This window comes from Rhinolophus ferrumequinum, chromosome 23 (assembly GCF_004115265.2).
Source record: "Rhinolophus ferrumequinum isolate MPI-CBG mRhiFer1 chromosome 23, mRhiFer1_v1.p, whole genome shotgun sequence".
In the NCBI taxonomy this organism is placed as follows: Eukaryota; Metazoa; Chordata; class Mammalia; order Chiroptera; family Rhinolophidae; genus Rhinolophus; species Rhinolophus ferrumequinum.
Genome location: NC_046306.1, coordinates 2767086 through 2787843, shown reverse-complemented (window position 1 = coordinate 2787843; position 20758 = coordinate 2767086). Strand labels below are relative to the sequence as shown.

General features: G+C 53.6%; 1 protein-coding gene across 4 annotated transcripts in view; it reads left to right on the top strand.

Annotated features, from left to right (window-relative positions):
- PHACTR3 (phosphatase and actin regulator 3) overlaps positions 1 to 20559 on the top strand; it is a 166363-nt gene extending 145804 nt beyond the window's left edge. For all 4 annotated transcript variants that reach the window (XM_033094695.1, XM_033094696.1, XM_033094692.1 and 1 more), the window contains 5 exons: positions 11341 to 11396; positions 15145 to 15206; positions 16165 to 16305; positions 18051 to 18127; positions 20038 to 20559. In XM_033094695.1, coding sequence (XP_032950586.1) covers positions 11341 to 11396; positions 15145 to 15206; positions 16165 to 16305; positions 18051 to 18127; positions 20038 to 20053 — 352 coding nt within the window. In that variant the 3' untranslated portion in view covers positions 20054 to 20559. The remainder of the gene's footprint in view (positions 1 to 11340; positions 11397 to 15144; positions 15207 to 16164; positions 16306 to 18050; positions 18128 to 20037) is intronic.
- Positions 20560 to 20758: the final 199 nt, after the last annotated feature.

Here is a 20758-nt window from a genome sequence, read left to right as displayed (position 1 = left end):
TCCCTGCAGACCCTGTGGGTCCAGCCCAGGACACCCCCGCCCCCGCCGCCGGCAGTGACCTGCTGGGGTGGTGCTCTCAAGATTCCGGCCACCTTTTGCTGGGATGTGCAGGCCCAGCTCTCTGCAGTCCCCTTTGGATTCTGAGCTCCCAGGAACAGACTCTTGGGGTTGGCAATTTCTCTGCTTTGCTTCCTTTCCGTGATGAAGCACGTTTACCTGACTTGCTGCCTCGGCCCTCCGGAGAGCCTTGGCGTGTTCCTGGGGCTTCCATCTCTGGTTAGACACCTCAGGGTACATTGAGATCAGGTCTGTTCTATCCAGATAAACCATCCCAGACCCTGAACGTGACGCCACCTGCCGGGTCCGCTGCTGTGGGAAGGAGCCTGCCCCCAAGTATTACGAATGTCAAGAAGAATGCCAGGATTTATAAGGACACTTGCAAGGATTTGTTACAAAAATGCAAGAGGAGCTCGTGGGACAGGGCTGTGAGCGGGCCCTGTGGGGTGTTGTGGGGAGGATGGCGTGACCTCTGCCCTGGAGGGAGGACGCTGGGTGGCCCTGCACGGCCCGGGAGGCAGGCGAGGCCAGCCCACAGAGCAGTGGCTGTAAAATGTGCATCCTGCACGTTCTGCTTTCAGAGGGAGGTAACTGAGCCTCAGAAAACAGCGCTTCCAAACCGGGGAAAGTTTCACAAAACCTACGCTTCAGGGGACAGAACTATTCACCTTGGTCTTTGGGGTAGAGCTTGGGGTGAGCAGGGAGGGAGGGCTGTGTGTGGGCTCCGTGGTCCCTGCAGGGCGAGCGCAGCCTCCCTGTTTGGGTCACTGTGCAGCAAGCCCATGTCCTTTGTCCTTTGAGCCACCGCACAGGGTCAGCTGCTCTTTGTTTTCCTTGGTTGCTTGGGAATCTATCCAGGAAGGTACAACGTGTTTTGTAAGAAAATGCGAAACAATGTCAACCTCCCTTCAGTGTCAAACAGGATTCCCAAACCCAGGGGGGCAGGTGGTCTGGCGGGTCCGGAGGTCACCTGGCTGGGAGTTGTGGACTGAGTGAGCCCAGGTGAGTGACTCGACCTGTCGGAGCGAGCGAAACAGGTGTTTGCAGGGAGTGAATCCGCCGGTCCTGCTTTCCCCAGGATCGGGGCTTACCTGGTGCAAGCGGTAGTCACAGTAATACTGAGGCAATGATAGCCCAGGAACGTTTGTGACATTCACGTTATGTGCCACGGACGGTGCTTTGCCTGCCTCCACTCAAGCCTAAGCTGTAAGTGCTCAGAGAGGTTCGCTAAGATGTACAGTCACGCAGCTGGTAGGCGATGGACTGAGTGAGATTGGACTGAGGCCGGCTGGCTGGCTCTGGACACCAGGCCTGGAACTACCCTGCTCCATGGAGTAGTTGTAGACAGTCAGGCCTGGCATGGTTGTCCCACAATCACAGACGCCTCGGGCTCCTCTCCCTTCCTGCTCAATTATCCTCACGCCGGCATGTACCCTCCAGGCACCCCACTGCAGCCCCCATGTGCACACGTGGCAGCTGAGACAGCTCTTCAGGAAGGTTCTCCCCAGAAGCTCCTCACATAGCTCCTGGGTCAGAGCCTCTTCGCAGGGCCATGCTTTGCTGGAAGAGATGCTGCACTGCGTACAATCCGCTTTCTGGTGCTACTTAAGGACAGAATGGACACTGGGTAGACTAGCAGTGTCTGCTATTGTAGGTGTTCAAATTAATTCTGTGGAGACAGATGGAAGGGAAAAGGAAAAGATGAACAAACAGATGGATGCGTGAATGAAGACGTTCCCGTTGAGTGGCAGTGATTTCTAAAGTCTGTTCGGAGGCGTGTACGTGGAGCCCCTGTGGGCTCAGGGAGCACCCCCTGGCAGTTTATATGTGCCCCCTGTCCCCGACTGTCCAGTGCTGGGACGAGGGGCTGCTGGCAGGTGGCAGGAAGCTGGGAAGGAGGAGCAGGGAGAGGGGGGTAACTGAGGGGTCTCTGGGGTGCCGTGGACAGATAGGCTGCCCCCTTCTCAGGGATACCCTCCCGCACAGCATTTCAGTTCAAGGACAGACACTTCTGAGCCAGCCTCGGTCCTGGGCCCTGGGAGAGAAGAAAGGAACCAAATGGATGCAGGCACTGCCTTCAGGACCAGGGGGGCGGGGAGTGAGGTCCAGTAAGAGAGTGTGACGTGCGCCCCAGATGTGGTAGGGGGCACAGGAAGTGCTCCTAGCATGCTGGGGTGCCCAGGGTGCAGTGGGGGTCCTGGGTTCCCTCCCGGGGTTCCTAACCTCTCCTTTCTGGGCTGGTGAGGGTCAGGCACTCCTCAATGGCACTGAGGACCTCTCTGTCCTGTCGGAGCGATTTGGTGTGTAGGGTGGCGCTGTTTCTTCTCTAAAATCAAGGACAGATGGAAGTGGAGGCGGTGCTTCTCTCTGCCTGGGCATTTCGCTGTCCGGTGTTCGCTTGCTCACTGCAGTGTTGCTGGGCCCCTGCCTTGGGCCTTAAGTGCCCCTCAGACTTGCTGAGGAGGGAGGGGTGGGGACCCTGAGAGGCAGCCCAGGGGATGAGCGTCTCGGTGGAGGAGGGGCCGGGGGGCCAGGGACCTGGGACGCTGCGGGCTGCTCAGGCTCCCTGACCTGGCGGCTGAAGAGAGGAGCACAGTGGGGCTGGCCTGGGAGACCCTCCCCAGGCAGGTGGGATTGGGAAGCCTGGCAGGGGATTGCCTGGACAAGAGCTCACAGGTGAGAAATGCAGTGTCTGCGGCAGGACGGTCACCAGGTGCCGCTGGGGCAGGGAGTGAGGAAGGTGGCTGGCCCCCAGCCACCGCTGCAGAAACGTCTGTGCCAGTCGACCCCCGTCTCACTGCCAGGGAGCAGGCCGTGGGGAGCATTACGGAGCGTTTCAGTTTGTAAAATCTGAATAAGGGGATTATGTACGTGGTAAAAACAGGCAGTAGTCTCAGCCCCACCCACCCCTCTGCCCAGATGCAGCTGCTGGATTGCAAACTGAGTTATTTGCAGCCACTCAGAAGCCATTTGACACTAGTCGAATCCACCCCCACAATGGTAAGTAGCGTTCACTCACCTGTTTACTGAGTGGATTCCATGGCCCTGCACGGCAGAGCCTGTCACCTGCAGGGGTTCACAGTCCCCTCAGGGGACTCACTGTCCTCTCCGTCACACCTCACCCAGGCCCTGGGCCTCTTCCACACTCTATGCCTCCTTTCAGAAATAGCATTAGAAAGGGCTGGGCGTCAGGTTGAGTAATTTCCTCTGCTCTACCTGGCTGAGAGGAAAAAGAGAAAGTGCCTGTCAGCGGCCACGTCCGCCTCCCACGGGGTCACTCTGTTGTCCTGGGTGACCCACGGGAAGGCCTGCAGACCCAGACCGCAACAGAAGAGGAGACAGGGAGAGAACTGTAGTGGCAGGTGCTCAGTGCTCAGGTGGAGGTGGCGCTGTGCCCACAGGGCTCCGTGTGCATCGCTCCTGTAATTCTGACCATAAACTTGGGAGGCGGGCATTGCCTCTCTGCTTCCAGGCACAGGGAGGGACTGCTGCCCTGGAAGTGGTGGGCTAGGGGAACCCCAGAGCTGCCCCCCGGCCTGGAGGGAGTCTAGGAGGCTGGCCCCCAGGGTGACAGCAGAGAGCCTTTAGCTGGAACACGTTTCGCAGGTGCTCTTGGGGTAGGGCACCTTCCTGGATGTCAGGAAACCCACAGTGGCAGTAAAGGAAGGGCCCCTTCCCCTGTTCAAGCCTGCGGGGCCTCTGAGAGGAGGTGAGGTGGCTGCCCCAGAACTCAGGGTTGGAGCAGCACCCCTTTGACCCTCGGAGAACTTGGTTGTTGCAGTGCCAGTACTTCTGCGTTTTGGGGCAGGACGGCAGGTCTGGTGTCCCAGCAGTCGAGGGCATGTACTAGGCAGGGAGGACTCGCCCCACTTCACCTGACTTTCACCGACCCCTGGCCCCTCACGCGGGTGCAGAGCCTGTTACGATGACCTAAGTGCGCTGTGGCACACACGTGACTCGCAGTTTCAGCACAGGGGCGCTTCCCCTGAGTGCGGACGCCTTGGACATTGACAGAAGCATGTCCTTGTTTCCTTCAGAACCTGACCAACAATTGTTCATTTTGGGGAGTGGCTCCCCCACAGTAGCGTCTCTCGGAGCCGGTGAATGACCAGTAGGGGACTCCTGGGGCCCCTGCCTTGGTAGCTGATGTCACCACGGTGATTGTTTCGTGTAGGTCTGAGCGGTTGACACCTTTACCACGTCACCTAATGTGCTCGTGTCTGAACACTTATGGGTTGACTGTGTCATTTGATTAGAACTGACCTTCCTTCCTCCTTTGTGTTACAGCTAGGACACTGCATTGATTTTTAAGACAACGTGTGTGGGAGGGATGGAGTAAAGGGCGTGGTACAGACCGTTGTTACACCGCGTGTGGGGTGTGATGGGAGAAGGCTGTCTGTGCCCGACGGGCAGTGTAAGCAGCGAGGGGCCCACAGAGGCTGTCACAGATGTCCAGGTGAGAGGCTGGTGGCTTGGGTCACGTGGGGATGGGGATGGACAGAGGCAGAGCACGTAAGAGGTGTCGGCACGTGGAACCCAGCATGTGGGGGCTCCTGAGGGCTGAGGGTTAGGAGCAAAAGGGCAAAGGGTCATCAGGGGTCTGGAATGAGTGACTGGATAATGGCCTGTGCCACTCTCTATGACAGGGACACCAGAAGATGAGCAATGTGAGGAGGTGGGCTCTGGACGAGTGCATGTTGAGTGACGGGGCTGCCCCTTGTGGGGGCCTGCAACCAGTGCCTCCCCACATGAGCCCTAAGTGGGCTGGTGTTGGTACTTGCGGGGTGCCTGAGGCCAGAGGGCGCTGCTGCCGGACCAGCATCACCCCCGTCTGCAGCCTGTCCCTGGTCTTTCTGTGGCCTCATGTTCCTGTCACCCCCTGGAGAGGCGTCCCCTCCCTGACCTTCTCTCCCGGGTCTGCCCACATGTCCATGGTTATGTGCTGGCCCTGACAGCGCCCCACGGAAACCTTGTGCCCAGCACGCAGGAATTGCTGTTGAATGGCGATGAAGGCACCACCCTAGGGAAATCCCGTCCCAGGCGGGGACGCCAGCATTCCCCCGTGACTCAAGACGGTGGTGGAGCAGGCTCAGTGCTCCCAGGAAAGCGCTTGCTGAATAGCCAGCGTCCCCGTGGGCGTGGACTATTCAGCAGCTGCAGCTTTGTGCTCCAAGGCTTTCTGCTTGGTTGGCAGGAATTCTTCTGGATTCCTGCTCCACGCTGGGGTGACTTCAGACCTGAGCCCTGGAGGGAGTGGACATGTGGGGCGATGCCGGCGGCTGGGGCCAAGTGTGGGCAGTGGAGCTTGCCTTCGCTTCTTGGAATTTCCCGCGGCTACTAACGCTTGCTGGTGCTGTGGCCATCCTGTGTGCGAGGAGGGGGCCAGCAAGGAGGAGGACGAGCCAGCAAGGGCGCCGACCACGGGCCCACTGTGTATGTGGGGCCCTGGCCTGGGCTGCGGGGCCGGTCACTAAGCCCCGAGGGGGGGTGCTGGTCATCAGCCCTTTCTGGGGGAGAGACAGGATCAGAGGGAGTGAGCACCAGTCGTGCGCAAAGCTCTGGGGTGGCAGGGTCAGGATGGAAGATCTTGAGGAACTTAGGCCAAGACACAGGCTCTTTTCCTCTGTGGCAGCGGCCCTGCCACCGGAGCACTGTTGTCAGCGAGCCTGAGTCAGCCTGGAGCCTGCCCTCAGGAGGCTGAGAGTCAGGACTCTTTTTCTGGCCACGGCGGAGAGTGTCAGAGGAACGAGCAGTTATGGGAGTGGACGGGGGGACTTGCTCCTACCGGAAAGGTGGGGGCTGGGGTGCCATCGCAGGCCAAGTGGTAAGCTGGGCTGTGGCCAGAGTGTGGGAGCAAGTCCCGTGTGTAGCCAGGTCCCGGGCCGGGGGTCCTGGCCCCCTGTAAGCTCCACTGGGCGGGTAAGGAAAGAGGCTCAGGGCTCAAGGGGCTTGTCAGGGAGACACGGCAGGACGGCCGGAGCAGGCTCTGGGCTGTCCTGGCAGAGGTAGGAGGTGGGCTCTGGCCCTGGTGGCACAGTGCCCTGGAGGGCAAGGCCACTGTCATGGCCAGTCGTGGCCTTCCTGAGCTGGGCGTCCCATGGGTTGGCTTAGGTGAGGCTGTGTGCAGTAACAGCCCCGGTCTCAGCAGCTTCGCCTAGAATGGGTCTATTTCTTGCAAAGTCCACCGTGTGTCTGGGTGACTGTCCAGGTAGCTCTCCTCATGCCAAGCCCGGCCTGGCTGCTCAGTTTTGAGGTTCTGCTATCTTGCACAAGGTCCCCTGGTGCCACAGAGGGGACAGGAGCACATGGAAGATTCTCACCTGCTCATCCCAGAAGTGACATCTCTCCTCCCAGCTATCAGTCAGAACCTGCCACACAGCCCTGCCGAGCTGCCAGGGGCTGGGAAGTGTGGGGAGCCCCCGGAGAATCTGACGAACAATAGGTGTTTCTGTATTGCCGGCGCAGGTCAGCTTCTGGAGCCCACGGTCACTGGGCAGTGGCAAATGGGGTGAGAGCTGGTGTGATGGTACAGCAACCCCATGACAGCACCGGTCCGCAGGTTAGGTCACCACCACATCGCTCTCTGCCCGGTGCGAGGCTGGTACTGAGGCAGTCTGATGGGGGAGGGTGGGAGTGTCTGATGGGAGACTGTTTCCTGGCGATCTTGGTCGGCAAGGAGGCTGCCGGCAGGGTGGCAGCTCTGTTGGCTGAGGCTGGGGGAGACCTGGGCTCAGCACCCCAGGGGAGCAGTACCAGGGTTAATAATGATGATGCCACCTGTTCACGCGCTGGCCTCCTGTCTTTAGTGCTCTCAACCGCCTCAGGACCCCATGGGTTCACTGGGCCAGGGATTGGTGGCATAGGTAGGGGAGGGCGTTAGTCCTGGTCACCCCCTGGCAGGTAGGAGAGCTGGGACTTGAATTCGGACTCTGTGCCGGTGTGTGGCCCTCGGCGCTGGTCTCCACCGGTTCCTCTCCCTCTTTCGTCCCCACTCACTGGCCGGTCTCTTCCATCCCCAGGCATTACCCACGCTCACAGCACAGGGTCAGGTGGGAAGCAGGGCTCACTACAGATCCATTCGTGAGGGAGGCAGGAGGGCTCGGAAGCCCCGAGGGGTCAGGGGTGTGGGTGGGTTCCCACGTCCCTACAGCCTGGGGCCCCTAGACGACTCACGTCCACAGGGGCCACCCCCTCCCCCTGTCCCTTCCAGGCGTTCCATGCCTTTACCTTTACCTTCTGTTCCCCAGGGCCTTCCACACATTCCTGGTCCCCAGGCCGCTGTACCCCCATCTCTCCTGTGTGCACAGGTGGGGGGCTCCCTCCTGGCATTTCTTTTCTCAGTGTCACTCCCGCCTCACAGGCCCTGTAATGAGCTACACACTCCGGCCTCCTCAAGGAGGAGAGTCAAAAATAGACTGGCTTCCCCAGCTCCGGGCGACACCTGCACGTCATCGTCACCACAGCAGCACTGTTTTCTGAATCAGGAGAGGGAGCAGCCGTGGGTGGGAGCTGGGGAATCCCTCAGGGTGCTGAGCCCTGCCTGGCCCGCTCCCTGAGGCCCGGGGCCCCTCAGCTCCACAGCGCTGCCTCCCTGGGCCATGTACCCACAGGTCCTGGAGATCCCTGCCTGTGAGGTGCCAAAACGAGGATTCTCTGGCAGCACCCGGCCCTGGGCCTCCCGGGCACGCTGCACAGTGCGGGTGAGGGGCCGCGGGCATGCGTTTGCTCCTTCCTGCCACTCACAGCTGCCTGTGTGGGCTCCAGGGTCTATGGGCAGTGAGACCTGATCACACGGCCTCTCTGCGCATCGATGGTCTCGTCTGTACAGGAGGCACAGTCGTGCTGTGTGCATGATGTGACAGTGGGCTGTGGCCATCCCGTCCCACGTGGAGAGTGAACTGACTTTCAGGCAGCAAGTGGACGAGATGTTATGTTTTATATACAGAGGGTGCCAAAAAACTGTATACACATTTTAAGAAAGGAAAAAAACCTGTATTAAAATTGAAAGCTCAATATATACCGATAACAAAAGATGCATGCAAGTCACATTTGACTTCTGCAATGACAAGAGGTGCTCAAAGTGATTCCCATCAGCGTAATTTTAATAGTGTTTTCTTTCTTAAAATGAGCATACATTTCTTTGGCACCCTCTGTATGTACAGTCTGCCATGTATGAATTTGGAGTTTGCAGTGTTCTTAGGCTAGGATTAGTAGTGTCCCCTCATGTTGGATATTTCAGGGGGCCCTTCACTATTCACAGGCCTGGGACGCCTGTCCTTCTGTCTGATGAGGGCTCCTGGCCACGGGCAGGCCGTGTCTCCTGGTGGCAAGTTCTGCTGTATTCTTCCTTGGGTAGCAATCTGAGGAGTCCAGACAGTGCTTATGAATGCACACCCAAAGCTGGCACACCGTTACCCCCACCCTGTCCAGCTCTCTTGCTGGTGGTTGTGCACACACCTCCGTTCAGGCTCCATGGCACTTGCAGGATTTCTTCCAACCTCAGGACCTTTGCACGTGCTCTCCCCACTGGCTCCTGAGTTCTTCCCTCCCTTCCTTGCTTAGCGGTCCCCACTTATCCTTTGGATCTCTACTAAAGCATCACACTCCAGGGAGCCATCCCATCCAGGTCAACCCACCTGCCCAGGCTCTTATAGCGCTGTTGGGCTCTTCCTCCTAGCACCGCTCATCACAGACATGTACAGTTGTTTCTGCGATAGCAGAATGAATATCTGTCCCCCACTAGAGCCTGCGCTCTCTGAAGGCGGGGCTGGGTCTGATTTCTCACCGTCGTATCCCCAGGCCCGGGTATGTCGTTGGTGCACACTAGACATCTGATGAAGGAAGGTCAAAGCAGAAGTTCACAGCGTCATAAGTGGGGTCCTAGGTGCAGAGTGATCTTCCTGGGCCGGGCTGAATCTGGAGCTCTGGACCTGTGGCACTGCCCTTAGCGCCACTCCCCACCCCCGACCCCCTTTCTGGCCCTGGGGGAGAGAAGCACATGGGGAGAACTCGGGCTGGCAGTGCTGCCTGGAGCTCTGGGTCCTCTTGTCCAGCCCTGCGTTCCCTCTGGGTATTGGGACGGGTTAGTGACAACTCAGCAGCCTGCACTTTGCTCACTGCTGCGTCCCTACGGGGCCGCGTCCACCCAGACACCTGCCCCTTCTAGCTCATTCAGAGGTGCCCTGGGGCCGGCTGTGCTCTCAACCTGTTCATGACCCGGGGGGGTGGGGGAGCCTGGCAGCCAGCTGAAGTCCTGCTGTGAGCCGTGGGACCCGGCCTGCCTCCCCTCCTGGCTAGTGGCACACACAGATTTTGGTGGCGCGAGATGTCCACACTTTTCCAAGGTGTTTGCATTGGATGAAATGCCTTTCTGGGAACTCAGTCCATGACCAGCGGGCCACTCACAGGTTGGGTTTTCCTGAGACATTTTTGGGGAAATTAGTATGTCCCAAGAAGCATTGCTGTAGACACTTTTGTGCGTTCTCCTTCAGTTCTCACACTTCTGTGAAGAGCTATCATTAGGCCTCATTTTGGAAGAGAAGACGAGGCTTCAGCAAGAAAGAGCCTCTTTAGGGGGGATGTCAGGAGGTTTGTGGTACTCTTCTGGTTTGAGGAAGTCCGTGGCCGCCCTCCTCAGGTGGCCCTGGCTGATCAGCTAACAGTCACTAGGTTCTGCCCCTATGGACTGTCCACTACTGTGAAAGTGTCCTCTTCCATGAAGCCTGCCTTGATTACTGCCCTACATCTTCAAGCCCAGCTTGGAAGCAGTTACTGGCAGGAGGCTCTGTGTCTGAGAGGTGTGATCCTCCCCTGGCTGGCTCCTCCTTTTCATGGGGTCTCAGCAGAAATGGATCTCCCCTAAATTTCCCTGCCTCTTCACTCATCCCTCACTCCTCGCCCCCATTTATTTCCTCCACACATCGGCCGCTTTCTGGGTTGGTTTTGTTCATTTGTGGACTGTCTGCCTTCCTCGATAGACTGTGAGCTTTCCGAGGGCAGGACAGGCTTCTCTTGGTTACACTGTGTCCTGGGGCTTGGGACATTGCCTGGTACAGTCATTTATGGGGTGAGGGAATGAATGGCATTTGGGGACCTGACCAGGCTGAGGAGCCCCGCCCCCTGAGCTGGGTTTTGTGCCTGTGGCTTGGAACAAACAGGTGGGGAGGCCCCTCCCAGCCAGGAGTTGTCAGGGAGCAGGCTCCTCTCCTCCAACATCAAGTCAGGTTGTTGAAACAGCCACCCACGGAGCCAGCAGACACACAAAGCCCGCCCCCACGGGACAGAAGAGCAAACTGTCCTGTTTGGGGGTGGAGAAAGGAGGAGCAGCGGAGCCTTGGGGACGCCCCCAGCTTTGTGTTTGGACAGGGATTATAAATAGGAGACAAATATTTCTGGAGGCAGTGTCCTCTTTGGGACAAAGCACTGGGCCCCCATTCTGGGTTTACCACCACTCAGCTCCGTGGTCTCCCTGCAAGTAGCTGAAAGATCCGGAACTGGGGCGGTTTCCGGCTGTGACCCAAGGATAACATTATTGGAGTTATAAAAATAATTGGAGCTTGGCATTAATTATGTCTAATTATGCCTCACTCTCCAGACAAGCCTTTCATTTATTTCTGTATTTTGGGGGCTGCATCCTCCATCGCCCTCAATAAGAAGCCATTTGAGAGGAAATAATGATTTGTCTTCATATCGCAGGAACTCGGGGTCTGGGCTGGATGCGCGGCGCTGCGCAGAGGAGATTCCCGTGTGTGACCCGCGCTCCCTCGCTGGGGCTGCGGGCTCAGTGCAGGGAGGCGGGGCGCCCTCAGTCACGCTGTCTCCGCAGGAGGCTGGTTCAGCAGCAGGAGCAGCAAGAGCAGGGCAGGTGTCCAGGCACCGAGGCCCGGGTTCCCAGCTCTGGACACAGAAGCTGAGGCCGGGGCGTCCCTCCCTCCACCTGGGCAGGCAGCGTTTCCTGAGCAGATCTCTGTGCTTCTCAAACGCGGCCCCGGGGACCTTCAGGACCCGACAGGCTGGGCGGCTGAGCGCAGACCTGGACATGGGGAGCCGCCCATGGAGAGGGGGCAGGCGCACTGCCCGGTGACGGTGGGGACCTCCCTCCCATGGGGGGGGTCTGACTCGACCTGCCAGCAAGAGGCGGCCACCAGAGGTCCCCTTCATCTCCTGCAGCTTTTGGGGAGCGATCCTGAGGGGTGCTACAGCCGCTTCCGACCTTGCAGACCCTGAGTGCAATTTGCAGGCAGCCACCATGGTGCAAAATGTAATTCTAGTGTTTTTCCGCAGACGGCTAAGCCAAAGACCTGCCGTGGAGGAACTGGAGAGAAGAAACATCTTGAAACGTGAGTAGCTGGGGATCCCTCTGGGTGTCCCCACACGTGTGCTGAGGCTGTGGCTGTGGCTGGACCAGCACCTGTGGGCAGTTTCACCCTGGCGCCCTCGCTTCTCACAGCCCAGCTCCCTTCTGTGTCCCCAGTGAGTCTGAGCAGCTGAGCAATTCTGAAAGCGAGCCCTAAAGGAAAGTTGCTACCCAGAAACATCCCCCTTTAAAATATAGGGTGGAAAAGCTGTCCTGGCACAGTGGAAAATGTCCCCATCTTCAGGGTTCTTTAATTAGTCAGCCCTAACTAGCAGATCTAAGGGAAATGCACCTATATTATATGTAGTTTTTTACCATGTGGGTTTTGAGCAGGTTTCCCTGGCAGTTTTGGATGGGGCCTCCCGATGGCCGCAGACGACACAGGCTCGGTGTGGACAGGGTCGTAAACCCCCTCAATAAAACCTGGAGGGCATAAAGCAGGCAGCTTTATCTGGATCAGTGAGGCATGATTCTGGGCACTCCCCTCCCGGCATCGTACCCGCCCACTGGGTGTCCCCAGTTAGGTATGTGGTGACAATAAGTGCTGGATGGACACAGGTGTCCACACGCAGCCTCCACTGTCTAGAGAACACTGTTCCATCTCATTAAAGTCATCGATGACTTGGGAGGTAAACCTCTTTGAAAGTGTTTTTCAGCTGGTCCTTATGTATCTCGTCAATAGACTTCAGTTTTCAAAACATTTTCTGCAAAAAGTGTCTTCTAAGGGCCTGGGTTTTTAAAGTATTTTCATTCCTTTTCCTCTTTCTGTGGTGAACACTGTGGACATTCTCTGGCTTTGGTTTTTTATTCCGTGAACATCTTTTTACAAAGTTACGAGGCGGACTCTCTGTGGGAAAGCGGCCAGCAGAGCGCGTGCCCGGGCACTGGGTGCTGGCTGGTTTCCTCCCCTCTCCTTGCCCCGATGCCCACATAAGTGCCTCAGGCAATCCCCTCCTTATTGACTGTTGGAAATAGCCCTCAGATTAAGAATTGTTTTACCTTTTAAACTTAAGATACGGAGACTACTATTCTATATTGTGTGAATGAGGCCTTGTCTGAGAACTTAAAGAAAGGCTTTGTGTTGATAACACGCTTCATCAAGTGGGCAGATGGAAAAGTCAGGCCGTGTTACCAAATATTTGAATTTTAGCAAATGAAGTCACTAATTTCTAAAGCTTCAAAGTCACAGATGTCCTGAAAGTAGTCTCCACGACCTGAATGTGGGGCTCGGAGTGGCCTGCTCCCCATGGCTGGCAGAGGCCTTTCCCCTGGGACTGGCTCCTCCTGGCTGTGGTGGACAGACGGCCAGGTCCCCCCACCCGCAGCCCTCCCGATTCTGCTAGTCTTTGCAAGTAAATGCGGAAGCCTTGAAACAGACCCGGTGCTTGGTGAGTGGACATGGCCAGCGTTGACGGCCTGACTACACTCACCTTCTGCACAAAAGGGAAACCGTTTCCTCCGTGTGTTCGCGGCAGCCCCTTCCTTGCCACTGAAGCAGTCAGGTGTGTCCCTCGCCCAGAAGCCTGTCGAGTGCCCTGGGTGGGAGAGCCCGAGACTTTCAGAGCAGTGTGTGGTGGGTGTTTTTTGTTCTGTTCTGTGGGGATGAGAGTGGGTGACCACTTACAGTCCGTGTAGAACTGCGGGCCCTTGATACAGGCTTCCAACACTCCTGCTCTATTGCTCTTGTTTATAATCCACTCTGAGAATGTCCTCACGTTGCGTTTGCCCCCCTTCGGGTGGGGAGCTCACGACTAATTGCAGTCGTGTTTGCTGAGCACTTAGGACCCGGCCTGTGTATTCATGGATACGAGAGCAAGAGACACTGTGGCCCCTCTGTGTGATGACGTGAAAAATGCTGAGTCTGTGTCAGGCCCACTCGGTGCCACGCGCCCTACTCAGTGCTTGCTTTTGTTCCCTCACTTCATCATTACAGCAGTCATAGGTCTGCTGTCCCCATTTCCCTGGGGAGGCCAGGACTTAGCCAGGTCACAGGGCTTTTTAACATGACGCTTGGCAAAGGGGCAGAGCTGAAGTGCATGCCCAGGTTGCCTGGCCCCATCGTCCTGACCTCACCCCCGCACGGGAGCAGTCATATATCCCTCATGATTTATGGAGCCTCGAGTATGGCTGGCCACGTGCCTGGCACTGTTTCCAGAAAATCTGGGCATGGAGGTGCTGCTCAGGGCTCCCTTGGCTTGTAAAAGGCACAGGGTTTTCTGGGTCTGGGACAAGAGACCCACTCGCCCATCGCTGAGGGGAGCTCCGGGAGCGAGCTCCCAGGTAGGACGTCTTGGAGGCAGAGCCCCATAGAACACCTGGCCCAGAGGAGGACCTGCTGGGCGCTTTCCAGGACAGCTCCCAAGGCTCACCTGTGCTCACATGACCTCGGTCGTGATGCTGACCTCATCCGTGATTGAAGGAAAGCAAGGTCTGATATCAGTGTTTCCACATGGAGGCTGGACTTGGCATGTCCATGCCTTTTCGTAGGAAACCTAAGAAGTGAGTTTCCTGTCATCACTCAAACCCTCGTGGTTGGCCTTATATGCGACACTCTCGCAATTTTATTTTCTGATTGTTACCAGCTTTCTGACTACAGCTTATAAACGCTTTCTTCCGGTACGTCACTTGCATTTAGAACCAAGAGCTTAATTGGGTTTCATCTCCTTTTCTAAAATGCGATGAATCTTTTTTAAAGAAAACACAAAATTGCTGAGAGAGAGCAAGGGCTGGTATATGAAACACCCCCGCACCCAGTCCAAGGCGCATGGATGTTTGAAATGTTTTCCGTAAAGGCAGATAGTGTGAAACTGTGTGAGGTGCAAGCAGCAGGATTTCCCTCCCGGGCCCTAGGAGTGCTGAGGCAGGAGCCCTTCCCAGGGATGGAAGTGTGTTTCGTCAGGTCAGGGCACCGAGGCTTTATTTAGCAGCAGAACACTAGAAATAGGGCTTTCATTATCTCGTATCCTAGGGCCAGGACGGATTTTACGCTGCATCTCGGCGTTCTGCTCTATTTTTAGCTCCCGAGTGTAGGTGTGAGCACGGCTTGGAGGTTCAGTCACAACTCACCAGGCAAAGCCCGACTGGGTGAGAGACGCAGCCCCGCTAAGGCACATCGTGTCTGTGTTCTTTCTCCTGCCACACAGTCCCCTGGGCTCCTGAGTGTCTGCACTGGAAATAGTCCCCGAAAATATCAATTCCGGGCCAGAATCGGAACAGGGTGTTTTTGATCTTATGGTGGTTGGCTGAAAGGATGTATACCTATTAAATGGGGGGGAAAGCAAGCAGTGACCGTTCTGTGAATATTCATTCTTATGTATATCTGAACATACGTATTATATAAAACGGATCCCAATGTACCTGTGGTTGTTTGCCATCTATGTTCCCAGAGGTAAATACACACATAGAGGTAAGACATTCGATTGGAGACGAGAGAGGTCTGTTTTCTGTTTCTCCTGAAAATAAATGCACAGCAGCCATCGGTGTGGTTATGGGTGGCCTAGAGAAGGGCCAGCAGATGGGACTATGACAGAGCTTCCCTTCCAAATACTTCTGTGTGACAGGGAGAGCAGTGACTGGCACAGTGGGGAAAACAAATTGTGACACGGAAAGAAGTGTCACCTCCAGGTGACAGCCCACATACAGCTCAGAAATAGGGACATCCTGAGTGCACCCCCGCTACAGAGAAGAAAGTCTCAACCTGCCCCCTCTGCTTTTGTTTTCATCTTTCACAGAAAGGAATGATCAGACAGAGCAGGAAGAAAGAAGAGAAATCAAGCAAAGGTTGACAAGAAAGGTACTATAATTTAAGCATCTCATTTCCTGAATATTAAGGGGCAAAGGGGATGAGAGAAGAGATGGTTCTGTAGCAAGTAGGATGGAGATGCGAGACATCTCTCTGTGACCCTGAGCAGTGATTTCCGGGCCAACAGTGAACTCACTCCCCAAACACTCGAAAAACAGTGCCGTGAGACTCAGCCATGCCTCCGACAGGTTCCTCCCCAGCACAGGAGTGGCGTGGTGTGGCAGTACCATCCAGAAGCCATTTCCCTTTATTCCCAGGAAGCCAGGTGTTGACCGGGCATTTCCTCCTTTTATTTGGGGTCTTTATACAATGCCTAAGCATGCATACCTAGGTATCAGTCTTTTGGTTACCTTTTAGACAATTCGGTCACCTTCAATTGATCTGGAAGCTTCTGCTGCAGAAAACTTCATTAGCTCTAAGAGTTGGTGTGCGGGACTCGGGTTGCTAGAACTTACTATGGCTGGTACCCGCGCAGGCAGCAGCTCCATGCACTTTGAGCTACTTTGGAAGCCCTGACCATCTCTAAACTCAAGTGTTCTGGTGTCTCCACTGTGCTCATAGTAATAAAGCCTGTGCTACTTGAAATGAAGAGACGATCCTCCTGGAGCTCGACGTAGGACCACGAGCAGTAGTTAGCATTTGAACTTGATCTGTCCCCGTTTTAAAAAGCTTATCTAATGGCAATTGAAAAGCAGCAGCTGCTGCCGTAAAGTGGGTTCTAAGTTAATTCATCCGCGTTTCCTTGAGCCTGTGCTGTGTACAGGGCCGTCCTGCTGAGACGGAACAAGAGTGTATGATTCAAGCCCTTCACATTCGGCATTACGTACGGCAGGGGTGTGCCTCACAGTTTCAGTTTTACGTTTATTTCTGGAAATACACGGTTTGCTTAGAGGACGTTAAGAAAGCTCGTTCGTCCAGTGCTCCCTAATGCGATGCTCTTTGATTGTAGCTTACTCAGAGACCCACAGTGGATGAGCTGCGAGACAGAAAAATTCTGATACGATTCAGCGATTACGTGGAGGTGGCAAAAGCACAGGACTACGACAGACGAGCCGACAAGCCCTGGACGAGACTGTCGGCGGCAGACAAGGTGCAAAGCTGGCCTGTCCGTGCTGGTCACGGCTACAGTACTGGGACATACGGCAAACCAGGTCGTGCCAGGAAGTCTGCCCTTAGCAGTGGGTGCCATCAGCTGTTCAAATTAAGGCTATGCCTTGACCCCATGTTGGTTTCACAAAGATAACGATCCAGGGTCAGGATCGTGATTTCAACGAGGGGACAGTTTTGCCCCTCGGGACATTTGGCCATGTCGGGAGACACTTTTGGTTGTCGCCGGCGGGGGTATCTAGAGGGTGGAGCCCAGGGATGCTAACACCCCACAATGCATAGGAAACGCCCACGACAGAGAGTTATCCGGTCCAAAGTGCCAGGAATGTGCAAGGTGAGGAACCTAGTCGGGCGGCGAATCAGAAGTAGGAGAAGCTGGCAAAAAGAGAGTAGATGGCGTACGTTAAAGCCAGAGCTACAGTAGGGACAGAGATGAGTGGCAGAGAGCCTCACTGCTCAGGAAAGCAGTGCACAGTTGACTCTGGAGTCTGACCTGGACTCCAGCCCAGGTGCCTCCGGGACCCTCCTGAGAAGTCTGAATGGAATGGTCAGAGGCGGGAGACCGAGGCAGCAGTGGGTCCCAGAAGCTAAGGGGTGAAGCAGAGGGAGTTAACACTCACTGAGTCCCTAGTCGGCCCCATCCTGAACCCAGCCTGTCAGTTATTTCATTTAATCCTCAAGAAAGGGGGAAAAATCCCTGAGATGCTCTCAGATGACTTGCAAAGGCTCAGAGACGCTAAGGTCTTGTTGGTGGTCAAAATTGGTCGTCTGGGGGGATTTAAACCCAGAAGTGTGTGTCTGCAGTCTTTCGATCATACCTTCCTGCCTCTGGCGATTTTTCAGAACTCTTGAAGCCTTTAGGAAGAGAATATAATACATTCAGCCAGTGGGTTTGCTGAAATGGCTAAGTGTACCTCACTCTTGCTGAGAATGAATCCGTGAGTTATAAATAAATGCACAAGGACACTGCACCAACATGGAGAAACGCAGACGTGTCGGGGTGGGACTGACTCCTGGTTAGCAGGGTCGGCGATGTGCTTGGAGGAGCGTGGTCACAAGGGGAGCAGAAAGGGTATCACTGGAGTCAGACTCCCCCCAATCTTTCCACTCAAAGCCTTTCCTTGTCCCAGACGCTGTGTCTGATGATCTCGGCTCTCCTGGCCGGGGTGGGGGGTTCTCTGAGAGAGAAGTACATGAAGAGTGGGCCTGGGGAAGCTGGAGCAGGGCCAGCCCCGAAAAACAGACAAGACTTTGACGCACATCTCACGCGCATGCAATGACCATGTTGTTTTTCCAATGGTACAAAACAAGTATGTGCTGAAGTTAGGTAATCTCTCTGGATTACCTAATTGTGAAATTCCCAGTTTACCAAAAGCTGAACTTGACTCATCACTTTGGTGGTCCTACTTTCTAAGCACCCTAAGGACAAGCTTGGTCCATCTGATTTGTATTGTGGGGACGCGTGTCTTCCTCCCCCAGCCCAGCAAATAAATTCGCCAAGCACATCCATAGCACTGGCTGTGCACTAGCTTGGTCGGGCCGTGAGGGTGAGCAAGAGTCTAAACGGTGAGCAAAAAGTTGTGCTTCTTTTTCTTTTTTGAAATATATTATAAAAAATAACGGAAGTCAGTATTAGGAATGGGTGTTAATCCATACCTATGGTTACTAATTTTCTATGTCAACTTTTTGATGTCCTGTAAAATGACGTGATGTTTTTTTACATTGCAGGCAGCAATCCGCAAAGAACTAAATGAATACAAAAGTAATGAGATGGAGGTGCACGCATCAAGCAAGCATTTGACAAGGTCAGATTTCTATTGGTATGGATTTCATGATGCTTATTATGTGGTATTTATTTATTAAAGAAAATTGCCATGAAGAACTATGTATCCAGGTAAACAAATTCAGTATTTCTGCAGACAGCTGTCTTTATCAGACAGAATGCTCCCCAATTAAAAGTGGGGTTCGTTCCCGTGGTTTCTCCTAGGGCTTGGTCAAAGTCGATTATGTAGGACAGTACTGCACAGTCATTGGTGTTTTTAAGTAGTTGATGCACATTTCAGAAAATTACCCTCACAGCATGAAAGTGACGAGCCTGTACATTTCACTCCCTTTCTCTAATATTCACAAGTCTCCCAGTTTCTAGGACGCCCGGGTTTAGGGGAGTTCTGTGTAATTACTCTCCCTCCCAGTTACGTTTTCCTGTCTCATTTACATTTATATTCACACCTTTAGCACAAACTAACGCTTCCCAAAGCTCAAAGAACATTTGTTTCCTCAGCAAATATTTTGAGTACCTACTGTGTGTCAGGCACCATTCTAGGTGCTGAGAAAACAACTGTGGGATGAGATCAAGACGGGTTCCATCTTTATGGCGTTTATGTTCCACTGGGAATATATTGGTCAGTCCTTCCGGAATCAAGACGTTTCCCACCAACGTGAATCTGTGTCCATGTGACATAAGCAAAGATGACACAGGCGTTCTTGTTGATGACGCAGTGGGAAGACTTACGTCCCTTTGCTCACGTGGTTGTGTATTTGTTCAGCATTCCCCGCTCCTGTCCAGAGCCAAGACAAGTAATACTCCCTGCAGTTCTCATATACCTTGCCTCCCAGAGGGGTGAGGTGACGCAGGATGCCTGCGTCCTATTGCTTTGTCATTTCTCCCTTGGTCTAAAGATGCTCAAGCCTCGAATACAGAGAAAGGAAACCCTGCTTTCAACTAAAATGATGGATTCCTTTCCTTGTCTCTCTGTCACAAAGTGACCACAACAATGGTTATTTAAAAGATCTACTCTGTAAGCTCAGTGTAGGGACAAAAACCAGGAACCCCAGAATTCCATCGTGCAAGACAGTTTAGGATGAATGTATCAAGGGCAGAAGAGGAGGCTGGAAAGGCAGGAGAAAACGATGCAAGTAAATAGTGTAAAATTTTTAAGGTTTCCCTTCCCCTGTGACTGGCGTACATTGGGAGGGAATGGATCATTTTATTTTTGATTGTTCAAAACACTCAAAAATGTTTAGGAAATCAACATTCTCCAGTAAAAGGTTCAAAGTTATTTTAATGTTCACTCTGTGTGAAGAAAAAAGGATATAATTACTACATATTCTATGTATGGTAATGTCAAAATATTTGTTTTCCTATTATACGTTATTAAAAGAGATGTTGACTAAAGATATGCATTTTCTCTCTTACGTCCTTGATAGCTGTCTTACATGGCAGAATTTTAAGAGTGAGCCCCAAAGTTGGGCATCAGGAAATAATTAAGATTTTCATACCACCACATTTTTGCACCTGCTGTCAGTTTTCAAAAGACCAATATTTTTAGTCATACGAGATTTTCTTAAGTTTATTAAATGATACCATGAACACATTACCAGCTCTACAAAAGCAAAATCATTAACTTTACTAGTTTGCAATAATTTGTTTCATCCATTCATTACTACTGATTCAGCAAAGCCCCAGCTTTCTGGGATACTGCAAGGTTTAACTAACAGCTTCCAAACCAAGTTTTAGGTAGTTTTAAGAATTCAGGCTATAACTGCTTTCTGGGCCCCTTAGGAGCCCTGCGAGGCTGTGCTCTACTTTAACCAGTGTTCAGTTTTACAGGTTGGACTTATAAGCAGCTTTTAATAGCAACAGATTTATTTGTGGATGGTTTTGGAAGTTTTAACTTAGAAATGTATAACCTTATTTTTTCAAAATAATTTCTAGATTCCACAGGCCATAGAGATTTTCTTCTGAGAAGAATTTGCGTTTAATTTTTGATACCAACACTGAGCATTCGTCAGGGAACTTTCCTGAAGTTCGGCTCGAGGCCACCTGCTGTGTTTGTGAGAGGCGCAGGATCACACACAGGTGACAACATGGCCGCACTGAGCCGTAAGAGGACAAACCAGAGGGCACACTCACTGTCTGGTGTCTGCTGAGTGAACTGTTGGGGACAGTTAAGACCCAGAGTCACTCTGCCAGGAGAAAACTGCCTTTCAAGCTTGTTTGCCAGTTCTGCAGTATGACTGAGGGCGCGCTCACCACTCCACGGCCGCTGACGTGAGGGACATGTGACGACACAATGTCATTCAGTGTTATGTTGAAAAGACACTTTTATTCGGATCATGATTAATTTGCGAACTCTTTAAGTTCATGTTACAGAAAATGATTTACTGTATTATACTTTTTCGTTTTTTATATAATGTCTAACAAAAAAATACAGCTGCAGCATTTTGATTCCTGTTACTTTTGTTCTTTAATTAAATGACTACTTATTGCAGGAAATCAACCTGGGCTATTTTCTTGGGGGGGTGGGAGAAGAGATTTGTTAGCATAGGGTTCTAGGAAACGAGTCAGGTTTTATGATTTTTGAGCAACCAGAATCCAGAAAAGAGGATTGCAGCTTCTTGTGTTTTGTTTTGTTTTGTAAATTATGTTAGTATAT